At 42.9% G+C, this 25,773-nt stretch overlaps 1 protein-coding gene across 2 annotated transcripts; it reads right to left on the bottom strand.

Moving 5' to 3' along the window:
• Positions 1-20,194, bottom strand: LOC147157443 (sodium/potassium-transporting ATPase subunit alpha-3-like). Of its 2 annotated transcripts, none has more exons than XM_086062498.1 (23): positions 19,966-20,194; positions 11,506-11,619; positions 11,288-11,347; positions 10,996-11,199; positions 10,355-10,468; positions 10,145-10,279; positions 9,936-10,053; positions 8,932-9,020; positions 8,693-8,872; positions 7,399-7,597; positions 6,719-6,963; positions 6,438-6,630; positions 5,932-6,107; positions 5,730-5,866; positions 5,503-5,653; positions 4,256-4,424; positions 4,027-4,181; positions 3,269-3,392; positions 3,054-3,199; positions 2,829-2,959; positions 2,381-2,482; positions 2,054-2,145; positions 1-1,920 (listed from the first exon to the last, which is right to left on the bottom strand). In XM_086062498.1, the coding sequence occupies exons 1-23, from the start codon at positions 19,969-19,971 to the stop codon at positions 1,892-1,894; spliced, it is 3,069 nt and encodes a 1,022-aa protein (XP_085918624.1). In that variant the 5' UTR covers positions 19,972-20,194; the 3' UTR covers positions 1-1,891. The 2 variants fall into 2 exon arrangements, with proteins under 2 accessions (XP_085918624.1, XP_085918623.1); XM_086062497.1 differs by lacking the exon at positions 19,966-20,194 and adding an exon at positions 16,644-16,736.
• Between the last annotated feature and the right edge of the window lie 5,579 nt (positions 20,195-25,773).

The raw sequence follows: 25,773 nt of genomic DNA, 5'->3' as shown, positions 1-25,773 counted from the left end.
TCAGTAACAACTGTTCACAGCGTTTATTTCCATTTTCATGACACAAAAACAAAATGGAGAGCAAAGTGAAAAAGAGAGATATCTTCGATTGTATTTCATTTCTTTTAACCTTTGCATGTTTTCTGTTGTTGTTGTTTTGCTGCCGTTTCCATAAGTGAAGTCATCGTCTTGCTCCACCGATTAAAATCATGAAAATGAGAGAGAAATCTCTTTTTCCCAGGACACACAGATTGGAACTTTTTCTAATTATTAACAGAAAGTCGATTTGTTGCAGGGGTGGGCAAAGTGTGGCTCTCCTGTAACATTTGATGCATTCATTTAGCTGTACAGCTATTCTCAAAAGTTGACACACCCTGGCAGAATTTGTGAAGTATTGGCAACACGGGCCATTCCTTTCTTATTGCTATGTTTTGTCAAATGATTGTGCTCTTCTAAAATGCTTTACTGTAGTGAATTACAATCCTTTAAAAAAAATAAACGTGTTTTGCCATATTACTCTTTTTTTTTAAAGAATGTTATACATATTACAAAAATGCCAGTGTAGGCTAACACAACTGTATTAACTTAAAATTGTTGAAATAAAATACGTTTTCTACTTTGAGGTTAATGGATTTGAAATTGTAAAACGTTTAGTAAAATAAAAAAGTTGATATTTATGAATGTTTTTTTTTAAAGTATGTCAATGGGTTCATCACATCAAATTAAGCAATAAATATGAACATTTTCTTTCTTAATGCATTAATGTAACTTTTTATTTTATTTAAATGTCTTTGTTTCATTCATTTATCTGATTCAATAACCGGTTAGTTGATTGATTGCAAATATTAAAATAGATAAAAGGTTAAAAAAAAAAATTGTTCTAGGAAATAATGTAATGCTAAACATTTAATTTATAGAATTGTCATTCTACAATAACATTATTATTTTTTATTTATTTTTTTACCTCATCTATGAATTTGCTGGCCCAGTTGTCCTTTTTCCAAAATCAAATCCGGACCTTGAGCTCCAACGTTTGCCCACCCCTGGTGGTTCCACAAGGACGGCGGGTGTCGCACGGCGTTCACAAACAAGACAAGCGTCAACACATAAGACGGGTGGGGGTGAGTCGAGGGGGAGGGGGGGGGGGGGCACTGTGCTTCGTCACGTGCGAATGATAACAAGCAGCTTACACGCACTCCCAAATAAAAATATTTAAAAAAAAAATAACAGCCAGCACACAGTGGAAGTGGCTGCAGGAGTAAGTGACCGATTGGGGGAGAGCGACAGGGAAGAGGAGGACGTGCGAACGCTAAAACCTCAGCACTGCGAGGCAGATGTGCTAACCACTCCACCATCGTGCTGGTCGAGCTGGAAACAAACACACAAACACAAAAAGTGTCCCAACTCTCGTTCCGGATTTCTGAAAAGCGGCGCGGTGCGATAGCGGCGTTTGGAAAGCGGTAACAACGGGCGACTTTGGGCGCCGTGGCAACGAGCATCGGCACAATGGCGACGGTTGGCAGTTTCGAGCTGAATGTTGAGAGGGAAGAAAAGCGACGGAGAGGAGGACGCACGTGCGCGTTCGCCCGCACACCACACCATCCTCCCCCGCTCCGTCGTTGGTCCCGGCGCCATCTTGTGTGTGCAGATGGCAGAAAAGTAAACAATCGCCAGCTCGTTACCGTGGCAACGTGCACTTCTCTAAATGTAAACAACAACAATGGATGCCACTTCATGGTCTAGCACGTGCATTTGTAATGTGCGAGCCAATCAGCTGACAGCACAGGAGGGAGGGAGGGAGGGGCCGGCGGTGGACGCGGGGTGAGGTTTGAGAAAGGGGAGAGGGGGGTGAGACAAAAGGGTCGGTGAGAGAGGGCAGGGGGATGATGAGACATTTGTGATGTTTGATAATTTAATAGTACGTCTCCTTCTCCACCCAACCTGAACGCATCACAAAAAGAAGACGAAAAAGAAAAAAAACAGCACATTTCAGGATTATTTGATTCAAACTCAAATTATTTGGTAAAAGGGGCTTAATGGCTGAGTGCGAGACGCATTGTGTGTGCGCGCTTACCACCAGGGTTTCGGCGCAGGATGAGCTTCCGGATCTCATCGTAAACAAAGATGAGGAAACTGTACGGGAACGCGCAGAACCACCAGCTGGCCCTAAAAAAAAAGTGACACAGTTTGTGTGTCATGATTTTAGGCTTCAATACCTGTTGACATTGCGCTGCTCTTCTGGTGTCACCAGGGGGCGGTAGAATACATCATCGATACGCAAGATGGACACAACTAAGTAGCTGACGGTCTCGTTTCAAATGCGCCAGTGGTGACTTAGCACATTTCTCGTCTCTTCTGTTTTGCGGGAACGAAGCAAAAACTTCCAGAGAGCTCCTCTTACTTGAGCGGGTACATCCGTAGCGCCACGTCCATGCCGGGGCAGTAAGACAGCAAGGCGGCGAGGGCCGTTTCCTCAAACAGGCCGAAGATCAAAATCTTGTTCCTATGGGAAAAAGTAAAACCCATCAACAGAAAACAAAAAAACAAAAAAAAAAAAACAGGCAATCAAAGTCCTCAGAGAAGAAGTGATACAAGTAAAATAATAATTACTTATTAATCAATATTGTCTTTGTAAAGTTCTGCTTCTGTTCAGTGGCTTTAGATTGAGCAAGTGTACCTAATCAAGTGGCTTGTGTTTCGACTTTATAAAAAAACGAGCGCTTTGCTTCCACCTAGCGGCCGCTAGCGGAAACCACAACTGGAAGAGAAGGCGACGGGGGGGCCAACTGAATTGCGTTCCTCTGAACGCCGCGCCGTATGATGATTGTAAAAGAAAGAAACGGCCCGACCTCATTCCCTGCTGGAAAACAGAGTTGCGTCGGGTCTTGCAGATGATGACGTCGGCCCACTGCACCACCACGATGCTGACGAAGAAGGCCGTGTGGCACGTGAACTCCACGATCTTGCGCTGCTCATACGTCTGCGGAAATTCCAACGTTGACATATAACCAGAGGATGCCGTTTTTGTCGGCGGCGAAGCTGAAAACGTCCAAATACTGAATCGGGTCGTTTACCCATTGTTGGCCGTAGCTGTCCTCCAGGTCGTTGTTGGAGCGGTCGTCCCAATTGAGGCGAATTCCCATCAGCACGGAAGGCCGGAAGCCGTTTTCCGCCATGATGACGAAGTAGGCGAAGAAGCCGCCGAGGGCTTGGATCATACCTGAAGACACGGCGGCCGCGCGTCAGGACAACGACCGGCGGGCTGCTCATTAAAACCTGGCAAACCCACCGATCTGCCCGTAGGCGATGCTGATGAGCCTCTCGTTGACGAGTTTGTCCCTCGTCGGGTTCCGGGGCTGCCGCTTCATGATGTCGCTTTCCGCAGCCTCGTACGCCAGAGAGATGGCGGGCACCTGAGCGCGTAAAAGTCACATGGTTTCATATGATTTGGGGTAAAAGCAAGAATCGAGGCAATTGTTTTTGGATTGGTTACGGTTGTTTTCTAAAAAAAATAATAATAATAAAAAAAAAAACTTCCAAATTCCAAGAATTCCCAAAATTAAACCGGTAACATTTAGTGCTAGAGTGACATTCCATTATGAATAGGATGCTTTTCTGGGTTAACAAGGCAACAAATGATTAACACCACATAAACCCCGCCCTTTGTCTCCGATTGGTTGTTTCTGCACAGTTTTTTTTTTTTTTAATAAAAGGTAAAAGATGCTGCCAGACAGGGCTGATTTTTTTCTTCATGTGATAGTTTTAACAAATTATTATTTTAAGTCAATAGTTGCTTTTTTTGAAAAAGAGCCGCTAAATATGATATAAATAGTATGCATATATGATATATTGCTCGTTTAGCAACACTGAAGGTGCACGACGGAAGCTACAAAAAAAAGAAGAAAAAAAAGAAGCTCAACTCAAATTACGATAACACTCATTTTTCCTCGCACGCATCCAATTGTGCAATTACACAACCTTCCAGCGTGTCGATGATCATTTTGAGGTTGCACGTGTCCCAATACTTTCGCCCATAATCGCACTCACCATGTCCGTGCCCAGGTCGATGCAGAGGATGGTGATGGTGCCCAGCGGAAGCGGGATGTTGACCAGGATGAAGAAGAGGAAGGGCGTGATCTCGGGGATGTTGCTGGTGAGCGTGTAGGCGATGGACTTCTTCAGGTTGTCGAAGATGAGGCGGCCTGCGAGCGCAAAAAAACATTCAAGCCGCGTCACATCCCCAAGTCTCCTCCTCCCTCCGCCACGTTGCGCTCACCTTCCTCCACGCCCGTGACGATGGAGGCGAAGTTGTCGTCCAGGAGGATCATGTCGGCGGCTTGCTTGGATACGTCCGAGCCCGAGATTCCCATGGCGACGCCGATGTCGGCCTTCTTGAGGGCGGGAGAGTCGTTCACGCCGTCGCCCGTCACGGCCACGATGGCGCCCTGGCAACGAGGAAACATCAAAACTGAGTCCTGCAACATTTGGTCTATTCATTTGTACTTTTTTCCCCCCCTTAAAATTGGTCCGTTCGAATGGTTTTTCACTCGCAGCCATTTTGACTGAAGCAACCCCCTTCGCTCCCGGCTGGTTTACTGAATTTTGACAGATTTTGCAAGGCTCACAGAATATTGTGTTCTATTGCTATAAAAACATGGAACCTACCAAAAGAAAGATTAGAGTCTCTTCTTTTAATCAAAAAAAGTATATTTTTGTTTCCGTTTTGCAGCAATTAGCATTAAAATATAGCTACATTTAATAATTATTCACATTCCCGTTTTAAACACTGGCAGAAAGAGCTTGTTGCAACATGGCCCTGGTTGCTCTCTTATACTCTACTGCCACCTGCTGGACGTTTTTGTAATCACTACCATTGCTTCACCCGTTCTCTGCAGGTCAGAGATTGCATTTAAGCCTTCTTTATGCTTTAGCCTAAAAATAAATAAATAAATAAATGCATAAATACGTCTTTGGGAGCATGGAAATATATAAAAATAGAACGTATTTATAAGTTTTTGGGGAGCAAATGAGTTAATATAGGGGTGTAAGGCGCAAACATTTTTTCATAATTAATTACGACTTCAATAGTTAACTTGTGATTAATCGCAAATTTTATATATGTTCTAAATGTACAATAAAAAAAAAATCTCCACGTTTTGATACTCTTGTTAACAGAAAAGTGGGAAAAAATATTAAACTAATAGAAATATGGCTGCATCTTTTAGTCATTGATTGAAATTTTTGTTAAAATTAAAAAGCAAGTGTGATATTGATTTGTGTTGGTCATTTTTCTGCCACTAGATGGCATAATTGCATTTGTATTCATATTAAGAGCTATCTAATCTTTAACATAAAGTGGCTTGTGAAATTGTGCACATTTTTAAAATCGCAAAATACAACTCCCCAAAATTTGTGGCATTAAAAAGGACCTTTAAATGAACGCACTCATTTTGACAACCCTAATTATCTATAAAGTCAACTGCTTCCTTTGATTGATTCCAAATAATCAAATGCTCGCTGCACCTGTCGCTGGCAGCCCTCGACGATGATGAGCTTCTGTTGAGGTGAAGTTCTGGCAAAGACGATCTCTGTGTGATCCCTTAAAATGTCGTCCATCTGGTCCTGGTTGAGGTCCTTCAGGTCCGTCCCGTGGATCACGCAGGCTTTGGCGTCCCTATGGCGGGCGCATTGGGACCATTAAGAATCATTCTCGGAAGGCGCGCGACCATATATGGACGTCCGTCTCTCACCTGGGGTTCACTTGACTCACGGGGATGTTGAGACGTGCGGCGATGTCTTCTACCGTCTCGTTGCCCTCGGAGATGATGCCCACGCCCTTGGCGATGGCCTTGGCTGTGATTGGATGGTCGCCGGTCACCATGATGACCTGAAGGAGGACGAACGAGTGAAGCGGACGGAAGAAAAAAGAAGACAAACCCAACGCGATCTCACCTTAATGCCAGCGGAGCGACACTTGCCCACAGCGTCGGGGACGGCGGCTCGGGGCGGGTCAATCATGGACATGAGGCCCACGAAGCAAAGGTTGTCCGTCTGGAAGTTGACATCGTCCGTGTCAAAGGCAAAACCTTTTGGGTAGGATTCCTCTGGTAGGAAGAGGTGGCAAAAGCCTGGCAGGATAAAAAAAAATAATAATTAAAAAAAAGATGACTAGCTATTATGGGCCTGATTTACTTGGCGACAATAACAAGAAGGAGTCATGCCATGCGACATCAACCTAAATGGTTTCAACTCCTTATTTCTGTGCGTCCGGTTTGTAGTCTCTCGCACAGCAATTTTCTGAATGTGCTGTCCCACGCTTGAAACATAAGCACTTACTACTACCACTGACACTTCCAATTCCATCACTTCAAACTTTATTTTGCGCTTGTGGTGCTTTCTTAAGGGTTGTATGGTGAAAGTTGAAAAAAAAAAAAAAAAAAAAAACCACCAGTATTTACCCAGCACTCTCTCCCCCAGGCCTCCCAGTTCCAGGTAAGCGTTCTGGAAGGACTCCTTCATCTCGTCATCCATTGGCTGCTCGCGGCCCTGCAACATGATGGTGGAGCAGCGGTCCAGAATCCTCTCGGGGGCCCCCTTCATCACCAACAGGTAGGGTTTGTCGGACTCGTCGTCGCTCTCGTGAATGGAGAGCTGGCGACAAAGAAAAAGTACAAATTGCCGTCAGCGTGTGCGCAGCGAACGTCGTGGCCAGTAAAAGGTCCGACCGGGTCGTACCAACCTGATACTTGTTGGTGGAGTTGAAGGGGATCTCGGCCACCTTCTTGTTCTTCTCCCTCATGCTCTTGACGGCGCCGCAAGACAGCTCGATGCACTTGAGCAACGCCGACTCGGAGGCGTCGCCGGCCACGTCGCGCTTGAGGATGGGCAACGAATCTTGGCCGGCCTTGAACACGGCGCGGTTGCACAGCGCGGCGATGCGGGCCAGGGACACCCATGTGCTGGAGCTTTTATCGAAGGAGGAGCCTGAGGGGAAAAATTCTCCATTTTCATCTGTCCATTTTATCTATCTATCTATCTGGGACGTAACGATAAAGGCAATATCGCAACATTAGCACCCTCTGGTGGTTAGTTTATTACAGTAGTGTAATTTAGGAATGTTTTGGCCAATGTGGCAGTTATCACTTCCATAAATCCATCATAGCAGAAAATATTTTTCAACATCTCTGTCAAAAACATGTCCTGATTTGTTCTGGATCACCGGAAGTGTGACGTCATAGGAAGTCCATATTTGGGCATAGGGCCAAATGACGTCATAGAAAATGTGCCCATATTTGGGTTGGTTTGGATATCGCCACATCCCCATCCATCCATCCATCCATCCATCCGTCCGTCCGTCCATCCATCCATCCGTCCGTCCATCCGTCCGTCCATCCATCCGTCCGTCCGTCCGTCCTTTACCTGACTGGTCCTCAGTAGTGTCGGCCTCATGGATCTGGTTATCAAACCACATGTGGGCCACGGTCATCCTGTTCTGGGTCAGGGTGCCCGTCTTGTCCGAGCAGATGGTGGAGGTGGACCCCAGCGTCTCCACCGCCTCCAGGTTTTTGACCAGGCAGTTCTTACGGGCCATTCGCTTAGCAGTTAGCGTGAGACACACCTACCGGGGCCAACGGCACAAAATCAATGTTAGCCTCTTTGGGGAAGCTAATGATGAACAGGTAGGACACCTCCAGGCAGCTGGGAAACAAACCGCAACTAATTTGGGACCATACTATACCTGAATAGTAGTGAATACAGAAGTACCTAAACCCTCCCAGTTAAACCTGGAAAAAAAAAAAAAAAAAAAAAAAAAAACCTGGAGATGTCCATCCTACCCCCGCCCCCCCCCCCCCACCGACCGCAAAATGCGCTTAAGTCAAAGCATCTTTCACAGGCCAGGCTGCAGTGAGTAAAGCAGTCAAGCAGAGCGGCCGGCGGCGCGTTAGGTTACGTTATCACGATGCACAACGACAGCCAATCGCAAGGGCCAAAACGCGACGAGTGCATTAACAGTCGTTAGCCAAATTACATGTGCGAGTTGGTCTCACTGCAGATAAACATCAGGCGCGACTGGCCTGAAAGAGAGAGACACAAGAAAAAAAGGGGACACGACAACACGAACGTACACAAAAGCACAACAAACACGCGGCACTGAAATGACAAGCACGGAGAGAGAAGAAGAAGCAGACACACAACAAGTCAATGCAACCATGCGGGCTGATTCGAATATCGATTTAGTATTTCCAATTCGTTTATTTCGACTCATTTTTAAAATAGTTCAAAGCGTTAGCGATTTGGTTGCTATTCTTAGTGACTTTTCTGATTTATTAAGCATTTTATTTATTTCTATTGTTTTTGACTTTGCTATTTTTTTGGGGGGGTTTAATTCAGTTTTGATCGTTTTTTTCCAAAATGTTTAAATAAAGTTGACTTCAAGTGTTTGACATTTAAAATGTTAATTGCCTAATTTAAGTTTTTCAAATTTTTTGCAGAGGAAGAAAATATTTCTATTATTTTTATGGGTGAAAATATATTAAGGGGAAACATTTTCAAAACTTGAAATAAAGCTAATCCCAGAACGGGGAAATCAAAACATGTTATGAATTGATGTCATTTACATTTTATATACGTAAAGTGGGAAAAACATGTGTTCAAATTAGGCTGACTTGAAGACTTCTCTCTTCGCTTCCTGTATCACTGGCGCGGCACTCACAGTGACGGTGGCCAGCAGACCTTCGGGCACGTTGGCGACGATGATGCCGATGAGGAAGATGACGGCCTCGAGCCAGGAGTACCCCAAGACCAGCGACAGGACAAAGAAGCTGACGCCGAGGAAGACGGCCACGCCGGTGATGATATGGATGAAGTGTTCGATCTCCTTGGCGATGGGCGTCTGCAGAATGCAGAAGATGAGCGACGTCATCGCGCGGTGTGAGCAAGCGGCAGGCTCACCTTGCCGGTCTCCAGGTTCGAGGTGAGGGTGGCGATGCGGCCCATCACCGTGCGATCGCCCGTGCACACCACGATACCGCGAGCTGTGCCTGGACAAAAAGGATGGGAGGACGGTTCAGTTCTGTGATGTAATGCAACGATTCTACCACAAGAGGGCGCCATTCCTTATTCTTAACCTCCATCCAAACATAGGTTATAGGTTTCATTCCCAAAATGTGTATCTAGTATTATTGCAAGCCAGTGTAACACTATTCACAGTTTCAAGATTAACATTGCCAAAACAAAAACTATTATTTGACAAATTAAAATGTATCGCCCCACAAAAACAAAAAAAGTTCCAAAAGATTAAATGAAAATGTGTTGTACTTAACACTTAAATAGAGCTCAACTGTTGTGGATTCAAATGTAGTTTAAGACACTCAAACATATAAAATATGCAAATTAATTCACGGATTCCTGTTTGCCACTAGAGGGAGCTAGTGTAGCACACTTAAAAAAAAAAAAAAACACTTTTCTATTACAGTATATATAAAGCACTAGGAGGCAAACATTAAAAAAAAATTAAATGACAGATAGGGCAGGATATTTGTAGAGGAAGTAAAAAAATAAATAAAATAAAAAAGTCTGTATGTTCAAAAACTTTCCCTTATTAATAAAATAATACGTTCTCATTTTGTAAAATATCTATATTCCATTTAATTATAATCGACCAAAAATTTAATTAAGCATTTTAAATGTTTTTATTTTGTTTAATCAATTTTGTTATTTCATTATTCACAATCATTTCACAGATTATTTCATAAAACTTAACTGTACATCAATGATTCTTTCGAATACCACTGGAGGGAACCAGCGTAACATCACCGCACTTTTCGAGAATCACTGCGATAAAAAGAATAAGAAATAGAAATGTGGGAGGAATTTGGAGCACGTGCAGAAAGTGGCCACGCCAACTCCATACGTTGCCCACCCTCGTCACAGAGTCTTTCACATGGTGGTCTTACCTTCCACACAGTTTGTAGAGAAGAAGGCGATGTTCCGGGTCTCCAGCGGATTATCATGGGTGCAGTCTGGCGACCTGGTCTGAGGCTCCGATTCGCCAGTCAGGGAGGAGTTGTCCACCTGCGGTCAACGTAAAAAAAACCAAGGCGAGGATTCAGATTCGAACCGCGACTAAAGGTGTCCTCCCTGTAAGACAGCATTACGTCATCACCTTGCAGCCGTGGGAGGAGATGATGCGGAGGTCGGCGGGGATGCGGTCTCCACCTTTCACCTCCACCAGGTCCCCGGCCACCACCTGCTCGGCGTCGATCTGCATCTTCTCCCCTTCGCGGATTACCAGGGCTTGCTGGGAACGCAGAGAAAAAAAGCGTGACGGTGACTTTCTCCACTTTTTCAAGCTACGCGTTGAGTCGCGAAGTACCTGGGGGACCATGTTCTTGAAGGACTCCATGATCTTGGAGCTCTTGGCTTCTTGGAAGTAGGAGAAGCAGCCGGTGATGATGACAACAGCCGACAGCACGATACCGAGGTACAACTGGAAGATACGAGGGGGTCCCCGGTTAAGATAGTCAACCCATGGAGCGGTAACAAATCTCTCGGTTAAAGATCAAGTGAACCTTCTTGATGGCTACAAAATAAAACAAAAAACTAACAAATCTGCTTTTTTGCCGATTACTGACGATTTTGAAATCGCTAATTGTCAGAATAAATGGACATAAGTTATCCCATATTTACTCTTAAGAGTATTGCAATGCATTTATGCAAAGAACTGTACCTCATCACAAAATAGCGGCCGAAACACTTTGCGGAAGAACTTTTGAAACCTTCAGCATGTCGAAGAAAGATACGTCTGTATTATTATCTGCACAATGACTCATACCCGCGATGGTTGCTGCTGTGTGCACCCCTCCCCTTTAGAGCAGCAACAGCTATGTAACTGGAAGAGTCGGCCCGGCGGAGTAGCTGCAACTTGAGATGGACCAAATGTCGTTTTGGTTCTGTGTGTGTGTCAGCCTTAGTCCAGCATGCGCTCTGACCCCCCCCCCCCCCCCCCGCACTCACGTTATCCCCGGCAGGCTCGTCCTCCGTGGCGGCCTGGATGGCGTAGGCCAGGAAGCAGAGGATGGCGCCGATCCACAGCAGGATGGAGAAGCCGCCAAACAGCTGGCGACAGAACTTGACCCACTCCGGGGTGGTGGGGGGCGGGGTCAGGGCGTTGGGGCCGTCTCTCGCCAAGTACTCCGCAGCCCTGGCGTTGGTCAGACCCTGGACCGGGCGCCATTTGGGTTTTTCATCGTCGATGAATAGCCTCTCGAGAGCATCAAGTGCTCAGTGTATCGTTATGTTGACGTACCTGGACGATGTCAGTGGTGTATTTCCTGCAAACTTCCTCCACGGACATTTTGTGCTCAGTCTGCAGAGTTGAAATGGAGACAATTGGTTTGTTCACGAATCAATGACGAAGACGTATACTGACAGGCAGAATGATGACATTTTTTTTCTACAAGATGGCAGAAAGCGCATAGAACGCCTTCCCTGCTCATGTTCTGGAGATATCGACGGAACACTCACAATCGGGACTTCCTTCTTGAGGTCGTCCATGCCCTTGCCTCCTTTCTTCTTGGGCGACTCCTTCTCATCTTTGTCCTGCGTGGTGGCCACGCGGTAGCTGTCCGACCGTCCATACTGACAACGAAACATGGAAAAAGCTTCATTACAGACAACAGAATTATACCAAAAAAGGTAGCACAATCTCAGGCTCATTCAAATGGACAAGGCGTCATAGCGCAGCACTTTTTATTTGTGAAAACTCTAAATTGTGCACACGACCATAATAACGGAATAAAAAGCGTTTTTTTTTTTTTTTTTGCAAATGTAATAAAAATTTGTGCCACGACCGATATTAGCTCTTTTTATAATCAGCCAATTAATCTGTTATTGGAATTTTATCATTTCATGTTGTCATTATGGGATGTTTTGTTCCCCATTTATTCAACACCAGTCTGTCTTGTTGCTATGACGAGTACTGTATTGCGAAATGTAGTATTTATTTATTATTTTTCTTATATAGTTCGAAAGATGGCTTGCATGGCGACCTGTTCGGGCAGCAAGCAAATTGAGCCCAACCTCAAGACCTTACTTGAAGAATCTTTAATTGTTTCAGTGTGCGTTTGTGTGTGCGCGTTTTTGCCATCTGTCATGCGGCGTCCATCAGATTACAGCGCTTTACTACACTGGCAGATTAACCCAGTGGCCAGTGAACAACAATAATCTCAGCAGGTCCGAGTGCGCCGTTCACTTCAACAAAAGTCCTAATAAAACCCACGACGTTTTCAGTCGAGCACGACCGAGGATTCATTTGCATTTTTTTTTTTTTAAATCGGAGTGGGCGTCATGTGATCAAGAGAATGCATGCGTTCCCCTTACGTGGAAATCCTATCTGTGGCAATTTAGCACTAACGAGGCTCATCAAGAGGTCCAGATTAAATCAGTCATTTGCATAGTTTTTAATACATTATAGAGCATAATTGATGTTTCAACTTCCTGTTACGTTTTAAATGTGGTCTATGAAATAAATAGCTGACAGCAGTTGTTATTGTTTCGGGACATTTTTCCAGGCTCGCCGCAGGGCTTAATGAAGTCAAATTGATCAGAACGTGAGCACAAGTAAGGCTGCAAGGTGCATGCTGGCGTTGGGTTCCACTTCCTTGCCCGTTGGGAATTGTTAACAATTGTGTGGCAATTAAATGGGAGTCAATTTGAGCCAAAGAGCTTCAGCAACATTAGTACGCTCGTAAAACGACCAAAATGTACAACATGATGCTGTGCTGATTTCAGATCCAAATTGCTGCAACATTGCCATGTACAGGGATCTGTGTCAACATACATTCAACTGTTATTGTCGCAGTATAGCGCCAACTAGTGCTGAGGAGGACTAACCAATGCCCAAATTTTTTTTTTCCCTTAAAGAGACAGTGTGTATTATTTATTGCAATCTAATGGTGAACTAATAGAATGCAGGTGAGCGGAAGCTAACAAGAGCAGCTAGCACAAGCTAGCTGGAGCGGCTAACAAGAGCAGCTAGCAAAAGCGAGCAAGAGCAAAGCAGAGGGAGGCAAGCGTCCTAATATTGTATTCACGCACAAGCGGCAGAGGCTAACTAAGTTAGCAAAGTTCTTCTCCTTCGGGTATCCTCAGCACAAAGATGGCGGTGAAACATGGCAGCCACCTGTAAGGCGTGGTGTGACCTATCTAATATAATTACTAGACCTATGATTATAAATGAATGTATGTTGATGAGATCAAACGTATTTCGGGGGGGGGGGATATTTTTGGAATGAATAGTGTTATTTTAAATGAATGAATTATTAGTTCACCACAAGATGGCGCTACATAACACACACTGCCTCTTTAAGTATCGTGGCTGGTATCGACAGCCTCCACGCGTATCATCACTAATACAGACTAAAAAAGTAACATAAGTCGGTCTAGTCTTTCAGTTTCGAGCCAAAATCGGACGACGTCGTTCAGTTAGACAGATTGCCGAGCGGTGGGTGATTGGTTTTGATTGGTGGATTGTCGATGTGGCTGTCACACTCACACACACACACACACACACACACACACACACACACACACACACACACACACACACACACACACACACACACACACACACACACACACACACACACACACACACACACACACACACACACACACACACACACACACACACACACACACACACACACACACACACACACACACACACACACACACACACACACACACGTCATGGATTACACACAGATCAGTGGAGCAGTCGACCTAGAAATTGCTCTCTCTATATGAGGGGGGGGGGGGGGGGGTTCCTCCATAATCCATGCCTCCGTACCCACCCCCATCTTTTGCATTCACTTCCTTTGGGAACGCCCATCTGCTTCTAGACATTTGTCTACTTGCGTCTAATGACAAAATGATGACTACATTCGCACCGTTCAAAACATGACACACAGACGCAAATGAAAGTTTACGGTGATGAGCCGCCGTCATTAGCATCGCCAGAAAATGCCAGTTGCTGGTGATTGACAGCTAACAGCGGGTGTGATGTTTCCTAGCAACAACCAATCCGCCGGGGAATTTTAAATGGTTCCAGGAGGACAGCCAAGAGGCAGAGAGAGGTGGTGCTGGATTATTATTATAATTTTTTTTAATGATGTACCTTGCGCGAAAGCGTATTATGAAACGCAAGTGTGTGGAAACGCCGCTAAGGCCTGACGTCACGGCACGCTGCTGGAGTGAGTGAGCTCACAGTGCCGCGTTGTCATCGATTCAAAACTCACACACTCGTCGTACTCAGATGGAAAATATATATAGACCAAATATCGACTAATTATGCAACATGCCCAATGAAGAAAAAATCTTTTTTTTTATTTAGCAAGCACATTGGTGTTATATGTGGAGTATTTTTTTTTGGGGGGGGGGGGGGTTTAACGTTATAATTATTAATTCATTCACTCGCAGCCATTTTTACTGAAGCAACCCCCTTCGCTCCCGGCTGTTTTACTATATTTTGACCGATTTTGCGAGGCCCACAGAATATTGTGTTTTATTGCTATAAAAACATGGAACCTGCCAAAAGAAAGATTAGAGTCTCTTTTTTCATCAAGAAAAAAGTACATTTGTATCCGTTTTCGTTTTGCAGCAATTAGCATTAGAATATAGCTAAGTTTCGTCATTATTCACAAATCTGTTTAAAACAGTGGGGAAGAGAGCTTGTTGCAACATGGCCCTGGTTGATCTCTTATACTCTGCTGCCACCTGCTGGCCGTTTTTGTAATAACTACCATTGCATTAAGCAACTTCTTCAGGTCAGAAGCTGCATCAAAGCCTTCTGTATGCACTAGCATAAAAAAAAAAAAAAAAAGAATAAATATGCTTTAGGGACCATGGCAATATTTAAAATATAACGTGTTTGGGAGCAAATGAGTTAATGGGGTTGTACTCAACTGCATGATACTCAAGAGATGCTCCTGACAACTAATTCAGGTCACCAAGTACTTAAAAGTTTTTAACTTTGCGCATGTTCCAACATGTGACGCTTTGCAAATATCCACTTTGGTCTTAACATACGAGTTACACAAATCATCGAAGCGTTAACACGGCTTTGTGTCTGCATAAAATGCCACTACAAAGATGATGAATGATGATGATGAAGTGCTACTAAGATGACATCAAAAACATGAAAGAACTGCTAGCGTTGCTTTAAATCAAGATAAAATGCACTTAAGGCTAATTAATGCTGCTTTATAACGACTGAGTACAAATGCACAATTGGGCTTCAGCATCCATTACAAAATGTCTCCCAACCTTCATCGGGCTAAAGCACATATTTAAAAAAATCTCACTGCGCACGACCAAACAAAAATGTCAGCTATAAGGGTACATAATACCAAAATAAGGCTTAAATGGTTCATTAGCTGGTTGGGAAAAATCTGCCAATTTTTTTGCCAATATTTATTGATTTTTTTTTTAATATATTAAACATCCGCTATCAAAATTTTTGCCAATTTTTCTGCGCACGACCAAACAAAAATGTCAGCTAAAAGGTACATAATACCAAAATAAGGCTTAAATGGTTCATTAGCTGGTTGGGAAAAATCTGCCAATTTTTTTGCCAATATTTGTTGATTTTTTTTTTTAATATATTAAACATCCGCTATCAAACATTTTTGCCAATTTTTCTGCGCACGACCAAACAAAAATGTCAGCTATAAGGGTACATAATACCAAAATAAGGCTTAAATGGTTCATTAGCTGGTTGGGAAAAATCTGCCAATTTTTTTGCCAATATTTATTGATTTTTTTTTTAATATATTAAACATCCGCTATCAAAATTTTTGCCAATTTTTCTGCGCACGACCAAACAAAAATGTCAGCTAAAAGGTACATAATACCAAAATAAGGCTTAAATGGTTCATTAGCTGGTTGGGAAAAATCTGCCAATTTTTTTGCCAATATTTGTTGATTTTTTTTTTTAATATATTAAACATCCGCTATCAAACATTTTTGCCAATTTTTCTGCGCACGACCAAACAAAAATGTCAGCTAAAAGGTACATAATACCAAAATAAGGCTTAAATGGTTCATTAGCTGGTTGGGAAAAATCTGCCAATTTTTTTGCCAATATTTGTTGATTTTTTTTTAAATATATTAAACATCCGCTATCAAACATTTTTGCCAATTTTTCTCTCTACAATTAAATACTAAATGAATCAGCGCGCGTTTGACGCCGACGTCTTAACTGCGGCAGATACGATAATTTGTTCTGAAATTAACAAAACGCGAGACAGCGACATCTCATTAACAAGACCGTCTGTCTTTCGCGGCGATTGGTTGACACACCAAGTGCATGATGGGTAGCATCCATCCTCTTTTATTACCTCCTCCGTGGCTGTGCTTGGAATGGTTCACTCATTCGCGACACGCTAATCGCTATGAAGTATTTATTTAGAAAGCGGACGACATAGTTCACTCGGAAAGTCGCTTTGGATTACTGCGCACCGGCTCGACGTCAACTGGTGGAACGTACGCAATAAATATGAAACAAATGCATGATACTAACATATTGTTTGGAGACGAGCGTAGTGTACAAAATGTACAAATAATGACTTTATGTCCGTGTTGTGATGAGTCGCTCAACTAACATTGAAGATGTTTTCTCGCCTCAAATTAGACGAAGGCTGCCACTGCTCCCCTTGTATGTCTCCCTCTGCCATTTTCTTTTCTTTGTTCTTTCTGTTTTGGCACAATGCATCATGGGATAGATTATTTCTCGAGCAACTATTGGTTGAGGGCTGCTTTACTGGACAAGATGCATTGTGGGATACACTATAGAGGGGATAGTCGCATTACAAAATGGTGAAGTCGCATACAATGTGCATTGCTTCTCTGACTTATTTACATCAAGGACTTTCTTAAAAAAAAAAACCATCACATTAAAATATGGTAACAGATTAGACGTAAGTATTTATATAAAAACAAGTGGTTTTATTATATATTATATAGTGCAAGGATGGGCAAGTGAAATGCTGGAGGGAGCCACAATCAGTGCCACATGGGACCACGCGCACTTCCTAACCAATTGTATTATTTTTTTTTTTTTTTTTAATATGGACAAAATACATGCATATGTGCCAAATATGTGATCTTTAAAATACTTCATTTTTGATAATACATTCAACGCATACATATCATAACCCACTCACAAAGGGTTTGATGCAAACCGCAAAATAAATTCATAATGTTTTGCAAAGAGCTCTCTTGCATAAGATTAGCATTTAAGGACAACACAAAACTCCTGGACAGAAAAAAAACAAGAACTCATTTTGGATATTTTGTCATTTTTTATAAACGCAACTCACTCAAAATTTTAATATTATTTATTTAGGTACTATGGTATGCAAATCATTCCAAATCCGGCAAAAAAATATTAGGCTAACTCACATTGTAGGAAAAAGTTGTAAAATATTTAGTGTAAGCGCAGATAAGACATGTCTGCCATCTAGTGGTGAATGGTGATATTACAATTTAAACATATGCTTCTTTTTTTTTTCTTCTCCATTTTTCCCCCCCCGGGGTTTTTTTTCTGAATTTTTCACTTTCCATTGAAAACGTATTACCGGTATTTAATATTTATCATCATTTCTTGAAGATTTATTTATTTATTTTTAATCAAGGGCGTGGCTATGTGTCGCCAGTTGCCCATCCCTGCTCTATATAGCGGATAGCAAGTGATTCCCAACAGCCCATCTGAATGTGTTCACCTGTCATTTTTTTCCCCCCCCACAGCATTCCTCAACACCTCCGCACATGACTTCCCAAAATCGTCCTCAAGGTGACTCGGCCTCCGCGCAGAACCTTTGCCATCCTCTCTCTTGCCAATCAGGAATGCCAATCCCAACCTGACCCTCGCCCTCGCCCCATCGCCAGCGGATTCCCGATTGATTGACCTCAGATGCCTTATCAACCCCGCCCCCACTCTCGTTTTCCTCCTCTAGAGTAAAAATCCCACACACATACAGTACCCTGCTCGTTTCAATTAGCCTCGGGCGAGCTCGTGGCCAAAGCCTGACAGAGCGGCACAACTTCTCCAGCCCGGCCTGAATGCTCTCTCATCCCACGATTCCAGCTTGCCACCTCCCACCCACTCGAATCCAGCTCGGAGGAGAGGCCCCTGCCAATCACACTTCGTTAGAAGGACTGGATGCAGTGGGAGGCTCGCTACACTGCGTGTTAGCGTGGCGCTAATAGGACTGGAGTCTATCGTGACTATACACGATGACTATTACTGCGATAATAGCTTAGAATGTCCCACTGGTGGAAAATACCGTGTAGCCTGCCAGGCATCTTCCAGTCAGGGTTTTTCCTGGCTCAGATTGAGGCGGTACATTTATGATCATTTGTCTGCCTAAAGTGTGTCGAGAAGGAGCTAAGTTTAGCTTGGGTTGTTCACAAAGTCGAAATGTGCTACTTTGGATTATTTTTATTTTTTTTAAAGTCATTTCATCACATAATGAGAGACTCAAGAAGTGAATCAGGCTTTTAAAACAGGTGGCAAATCCAGGTCCAGAAAGTAAAAGCCCTGCCACAATTGGGCTTTAGCCCCTGATGCTAGCTAGCTCCCTAGAAGGTAAACGAGCACCATGGGAGTTAGCTAGAAACTAGCTAGCGAGCACCTGAAAGTAAAAACCCTGCCACAATTGAGCTTTAGCCCCTGATGCTCGCTAGCTAGCTCCCTAGCAGGTAAACGAGCACCATGGGAGCTAGCTAGGGACCTAGCTAGCTAGCACCTGAGGCTAAAGCCAAACTGTGGCAGGTTTTTACTTTCTGGACCTGGATTTGCCACCTCTGGTTTTAAAGGTAGTCAGATACGCAAAAGTTTATGCCAAGACAAGCTAAAGCCACAAATCGTGGTAGTCACAACAAACATAACAACACTAAAAAAAAAAAATTATACTTTTGACTACAATTATACCACCACCATCATCATCATATTTGTCTATTCATATCCCGTATACGCTTCAACTCTGTTTTGCTGTTGTAAATGTCCTCGTTGCGGGATGAATAAACGTACTACGAGACTGAGGGGTCCGCCAAACATGAACACCAGAAGCCTCATAGAAACACATCCTGAAAACAGATGGTGCACATTTTCAACAAGTAAGGGAGACATTTTCCCGCCCCCTTCGCTCAGCTTAGCCCCAATACGCAACATGTTCATGTACCATCTCTTAACAATAAAAAAAAAAATGATTAAGATATTAGATTTGTTCTCAGTGATTAGCAACATTTGCAATCCTTTGTCCACCAAATTGGGCATGTTTGTAAGCCCCTGAGCATTTCCTGACCATCGCTGCCATTGATGAACATGGCAAGAAATGAAGGACTGGTTTGATATGCGTTGTGGATTTGCTTTTGTTCAATGTTCTGTTGTGAGTTGATGTGTGACCCTGTATTATAAATTGGAAAGGAGATCATAAATGTAACTTATAGGGCGCCTGTTTTTGTCATCATGCGGAGTCACAACCCTAATCCAAACATGCAAGTATATTATATAAAGACAAATACTCTCAATGGAAGTATGGCTGCAAGCCTCCAATTTGTCATCACACACTTTGACTAAATGGCGTCACCTGGTTAATGGTGATTGTCTTTTCTTACATTTTTCAATTGTTATGTTGCTCTTTACTAATCGAATCTCGACACGGTTAACATTAAGCCCAATAACGTGGCATTTCCCTGGCCCGACCCACTGTTAATCTTAACTTTGTGTTTATGGCTATTAAACGTTTGCTCGTAATTAATTGAGATGTGCCCTTAATGCAACGCGTTACTCCAGTTACTCCGCAACTGGACGCAGCTCACAAATGTGACGCAAACAGCGGGTCGGCACGTAAGCACCATAGAAAAAGAAATAGACATGCTATTAAAAAAATAAATAAACGTGCGGACAAATGTCGTCCTTACCCCCATTTTGGCTTCACTGGGAGGTTCGGTTCGAGCAGGTGCACTTGTCCGCTTAAAAAAAGATCGTCAGGTGGGCGAAGAAAAAAGATCTCCCTTCACTTGTCGGCTACCGCCCTATAGAGACATAAAAAGTGTCATGAAGAAGTGTTCAACATTTGAATACCACCACAAGAGCCACGGTCGCTGCTGTCTCCTTCCTCGTCGCAAATGATGCTGCTGGAGAAAGTAGAGCCGGGCAGATGTTCGGATGTCGTGTCCTTCCGCGAGGCTGTTCGCTCTCCGGATTCCGCGCAAGGAACTAGAGCCAAGCAACAGCTCGTTGCAAATACAGAATCTGTTCAGAAACATCGTTTCAAAACTTTTTTTTTTTTTTTTTTTTGCGGTAACGTCAAAATAAACCTGTAAAATTCAACTGAAAAGCACATATTGTGATGAAATAGCCCACAGTAGCTACATATACTTGCGTAAAAAAAATATAAAATACAGTTGAAAACAGAAAACAGTTAGCCAAACATTTTACGAAAGTAAGAGTGGGCCTACTTTTACTTTTGAGTAATATGACCCAAGCAAAACAACTTTATTCATAGTACACTCTCGACATTCAACCAGTGCACCTTTGCTGTACTACATTCATCCAATAGTGGAAGTAGTAGAGTAGTAGAGTAGAAAAATGTACTAGTAGTGCGCCCTATTTTTCTATTAGTTTGCCAGAGTTGTTCTTCAAGTTCACTGAAACATTTTACTGCCATAATCTGTTTTGTACTTGGTGTAAAAACACATCACCGCATTAGTAAAATAAGTAGACACTGTGACGACAATTTAGATTGAAAGAAAGCAGACAGTTAATCGGGTTTAAGCTGGTTGACATTCGTGCACATAACGACAAAAGATGCCGTGCATAACAGTGAGCTAATAAGGACACACAAGGCTTTTATTTTTGCCGTGATTATTTTCCACCTGCTGAGGAGGATTAGACAATTACATGCATGCTTTTATACCCCCCCCCACCCACACACACATGAACTATAAAGATGAATAAGAGTCAATGAGCAAATATGTGAGATGGGATCAATATTGGCCTCCATCATAATTGCAGCGTGGCCTGATTTCTCTTTTGTCTGCGCTGCAGCTGCTTCATCCATCATTTGCTAACGAAGCAGAGGGGAAGTCAAGCACACGGCATGAAAATCATCTTTTTTTTAAATAACGGTGACAGTTTGAAGCTGGAGGAGAAAACAACTTCATAATATCAAAACTTAAATTTTTCAAATGAGAGCAGTGAGCATCACAAAAAGGATTGTGGAGATTCAACTGCTTACAACAAATAATTTGTAGTTGTTGTTTTTAGACCTGCAGGTCACCATAGCAACAAGTGTCAGGTTACCATGGTTTACTCATCCCATTAAAATAAACACTAATGGAGTAATTATCGTACAAATGTTGTGATGGAAAATGCTAAGTAACTGTAACCATGAGCAACAACGTTTTTTTTTTTATTAGCAACGATATAGGAGACATTTAGTCGCCATAAGGGAGGACTTTATTATCCCAGCGGGTCAATGTGCTGTACAGCCAGCAGGACTAACAATTAATAATAAAACACAGATAAAGAAACATTTAATAACCTTTTTTCGCACAAGTAAACACGGGCTATATTAACAATTATAATTCACTTCTCATAAAATGAGCGTCAATTTAATAGCGTAATTGCCTATGTCATTTTCAACATACTGTGACAATATCAATAAAGGTGACCTGTGTGTTTATTACAAATTGTGTTTCTTTCTTCTTTATGTCTGTATAGATTCGGTTTGGCTTTAGCCTCAGGTGCTAGTTAGCTAGCTCCCACGGTGCTTGTTTGCCTGCTAGGGCGCTAGCTAGCTAGCTAACACCCATAGTGCTCGTTTACCCGCCAGGGAGCTAGCTAGCTAGCACTGAACACACAGATAAAAAGGGACATGAACACCCAAAATCAAACAAAAACCCAACCCCACAGAACCAAAACATGACAGGGGGATTATAAACCTAAAAAAAAAACCCACTGATGAACCTCCAATGTGCATTTTCCGCAAATAATGGGGGTCCTGCAAAAAATTTTTTTTTTTTTTTAATAATGAAAAAAGAAAAAAAGGTCAAGTCTGAGTGCTGAATTGCAGTCCACTGTAGTTGAGAAAACATGATTATAATTTCCAATCCCAACATTTTGGGGGTATAAAAACATACTACAAATTTTAAATTAATCAAAGGGCCGGTCAGAGGGTGGTCACTACATATTTTGTTGCCCAACTTGCAAGAAATCCTTCAGGCATTTAAAATGTCCACAGGAATATTTCTACTTTATTATTATTTACCTACACGTTGTCACAACCTCGTGTTGACAGATGAATTTAAATACAGCAATATGCAACATGTGGCACTTGAAATGAGAGCAGACATATACAGTATAGGCCCTTGCACCTGCAGCGTAAATCCAGCCGACGTATCACATAAACGTCTTTGTGCAAGACAGCCACTCTGTCGAGGAACTGAAATATCTGTCCCTTTAAGTCACTGGCTCTGCCAGGAAATGTGTGCGGACCGACCTTGTGGACGACCTTGACGGAGCCGAGTGAGGAGGGAGAGCGAGGGGGTCTTTTTTCTCTGTCTTTTACGTTTTTCCTCCTAACACACACAATGAACGTTGCACAATCCCTTGCATGCACGAGGTGGAGAAGAGGAACCGACAACCTGGGTTGCAAACTAAAAGCCCACTAAAGCAAATCAAGTGTCTACTTCTTGTTTATTGCTAGTTGGATTTTTTTGATTTTGGCAGCAAATCTGTACCAATATTTGTCTGGGTTTGCAAGCATTTATTTTCACAGTGATGCCTCGTATATCGCAGATTTTTAAGCAATTTCTTTTAAATGTTTTTTTTTTATTACACTATACAGGTAAGTCCAAATTTAGAAACAGTTTGAAATAACAGTGTGGGAAAAAACAAGCCAGGAAAAGCCTACTAGAACATCTATAATGTATGTCTGGTTAATCAGGCACTTTAATTAGAGGCCGGTGTGCATTGACTCCCATTAAACGTCAATTTGAATGTTAAATCCGAATAGAGCTACATCCCAGTTATAGGGTGTGAGCACTTATGCAATGACAAAACCCTTAAAAATATTTTTTTAAAGATTGATTTTTCAGGCAATATAACTTTTTTTCCCTCTTTTTCCCCCATATATCATTATTATTATTATTATTAGTAGTAGTATTAATATCATGTGGTGGAGATGACAACTTTATTTCCAATGCTGACCCCGCCAGCGCAGACATCCATCTCTGTGTCTGCCTTGTGATTGTCCGTGATAATGTGGCTTCCTTTTCTCCTGCACGAGCACACGCGAGGGTCGACTCTGCGGAGGAAACCATTCATCAACTTCATCAGCTTCGGTGATGCGAGGAGCAGAAACGAAAGACCTTGAGATCCACCAGTGGATGCTCGCCCTCATGTTTGTAACATCTCATGGATATTAAACAGCAGTTGCGCTTGAATTAGTCGGGAGTTTACGATATACAAACAAAAAACTAAAGAAAAGGATGAGTTCATTTACTGTGTCAAACATTTTAACGGAAAACTGCTTTTATATAAGCACAGCAGCTGTTAGCATGTTAGCATTGTATTAATGAACATGCTAAATGTTAGCATGCTAGCGTTTGAGCTATTCTGTCAGAAAAGCGGGAGGACCCAAGCAACCGCAGAAAAGCAGAAAATCTTTTATTTTCAAAAGCAAAAGGACAAACAAGACACGTGGAGGACTTAAAATAGGAAATTAGCACAAAGTCACAAGAAAAAAAAAAAGATTCAAAGTATCAACAACACAGCATTGACTCCACACCAGTGACGTGAATACAAACAAATTGACAAGATACGAGAGAGCACAAGGAACGGGACTGACGAGAAGAGGCGGAGGCGAAAACGAGTAAAACAATATGAAAACGATTTCAGACTCATGTTGTCTGTGTCTTAGCGGCAATTTAAGCCACTATGTGCTTCTTTGGGAAAATATTCAATAAATATACTGCCCACCTGGGGGCAGTATAAGACAGACTTATGCAAATACTGTACTGGAAACTCTTAGCAGCTCCTCAGTACGGCAGTAATATTCATTCTTCACAGAGGATAAAGAATGCATGCCTGTTTGTATTTTTACATTAACTGTCAAGGCACCACTGTATGAGTTTATAATTAATATATTATTAGTGAAAATGCATATATTTTTCGGAGAGTCGGATGCATGCCGAGAGAGTCTCACACACACACACACACACACGCGTACACACAAACCCCATTCCCATTGCCATCTCTGTGAATGAATGTAGCAGGGAGCTTGGAGACAACCATGTGAGGGATAATCGGAGGGTTAAAAGGGGAGACGGGGAGTTTAATTTTAGACCGCGTCTATAAATAAACTCCATCTATCACACACACACACACACGCGCGCACACAAATACACACACGCAATCACAGTTTGATGTTTGAAAAGAGCGAGTCAGAGGAGGGGAGGCGAGAGGCTGTTGTTGCCTGGTAACCGCATCCGGATTTTGCAGGTCATGTGACACACACGCACAGGAGATGCCAAACAAATATCGAGTGTCGATGCGTCATCCCACAATGCATTGTGGTGAAGGGCCGGGGTGCCCTGGAATGTTACGTAAAAAAAAAAAATTGTGGGGGTGTTCCTTTGATGGGATGACTGGGATGAGCTAAAAATAGCATTGTTTTATGATTGGGGATTCTACCTGGAGAGTGGCTGATGAGCACAGGTCAGCACCTGGCCCATAATGCATTGCAGTCCACCTCATTTTTCCCAGTCTAGTTAAGAGGAGAGAATGTCCACTCAAATCATCTTTCACCATTGAAATGAATGGAAATGTCATTAATCTGTACCAGCCCACAAAAATACAGCATTTCAATTATAATTTTTTTTTTAATCCGTTAGTTTAGTTTGGTTTTTAATTAGGGGCAAAAAGCACTGGACAGTTTTGTTCCAGTGTTGTGACTCATTTGAGAAATGCGACAAGACCAGAGGGACAAAAAAGTAGTGGAATAATAGAAATAAATATATGTGAACAATTTGCAAAGGTGAGTTCAGGAAGTGAACGCAGCTGGTCACACCTCAATCAACATTCATTCACCTTGACGGGCCCCAATCTCACCACCCGTCCCCCGAGCCTCCCTCACCAATAGGGAGAGAGAGAGCGGGCCAGGGCAGGCTCTGATTGGCCGCCAGCATCCAGCCTGTTGCTGGGCTGTTTCCATGGAGATGGCTATCAGCCTTTTCGCTCTCCTCGTCCTCCTCCTTTTCAGTGAGGATTGTGCCGCTTGGTGAAAACGATGTCTGCAAGGAATCCCGGCGTCGTGGGAGCCATCGTAAAAATAAACGAGGACGCCGGGATTAAATATCAACATGGGAGAGATTCTTCACACAAATGTGACATTTCTCATATAGCTTGGCCAAACGCATAACCAAACACAAATGCAATCACAATTGAACCACTGAGAACTGAGTCGGGCTCAGAGTGACTCCATTTTTTTTTTTTAAGTTTAGTGCATAAACTAATAGGAAACGGAAACCCTAATTTGGAAGCCAAAGTCTTGAAACCCTAACTCTTGAGACCTGAACCCAGCAGGCCTCAAACTGGCTGGCGTCCAAAAGTGTCAGTAAAATTCCTCTGCGGCCCGACTGTCCTTCACATGAATGAGTCCATACAGTTTGTGCGGTCAACCGCGCACGAATGTTCTCATTGCGAAGCACACGCACACGCAAAGA

This window comes from Leptonotus elevatus, chromosome 19 (assembly GCF_054856555.1).
Source record: "Leptonotus elevatus isolate MCC_2025b chromosome 19, RoL_Lele_1.0, whole genome shotgun sequence".
NCBI lineage: Eukaryota > Metazoa > Chordata > Actinopteri > Syngnathiformes > Syngnathidae > Leptonotus > Leptonotus elevatus.
This window is presented reverse-complemented; position numbering and strand designations above follow the sequence as displayed.

Bases quoted from the DNA above. Each gene is read 5' to 3' on its own strand.
- LOC147157443 (XM_086062497.1), bottom strand. From the start codon at position 16,715: ATGGCAGAGGGAGACATACAAGGGGAGCAGTGGCAGCCTTCGTCTAAT. The intron at 7,598-8,692 runs GTGAGTGCCGCG...TGGCCCCGGTAG, and splicing joins GTCTGCTGGCCACCGTCACT to GTGTGTCTCACGCTAACTGC. The intron at 5,654-5,729 runs GTGAGAGACGGA...CGCCCGCCATAG, and splicing joins GTGAGTCAAGTGAACCCCAG to GGACGCCAAAGCCTGCGTGA.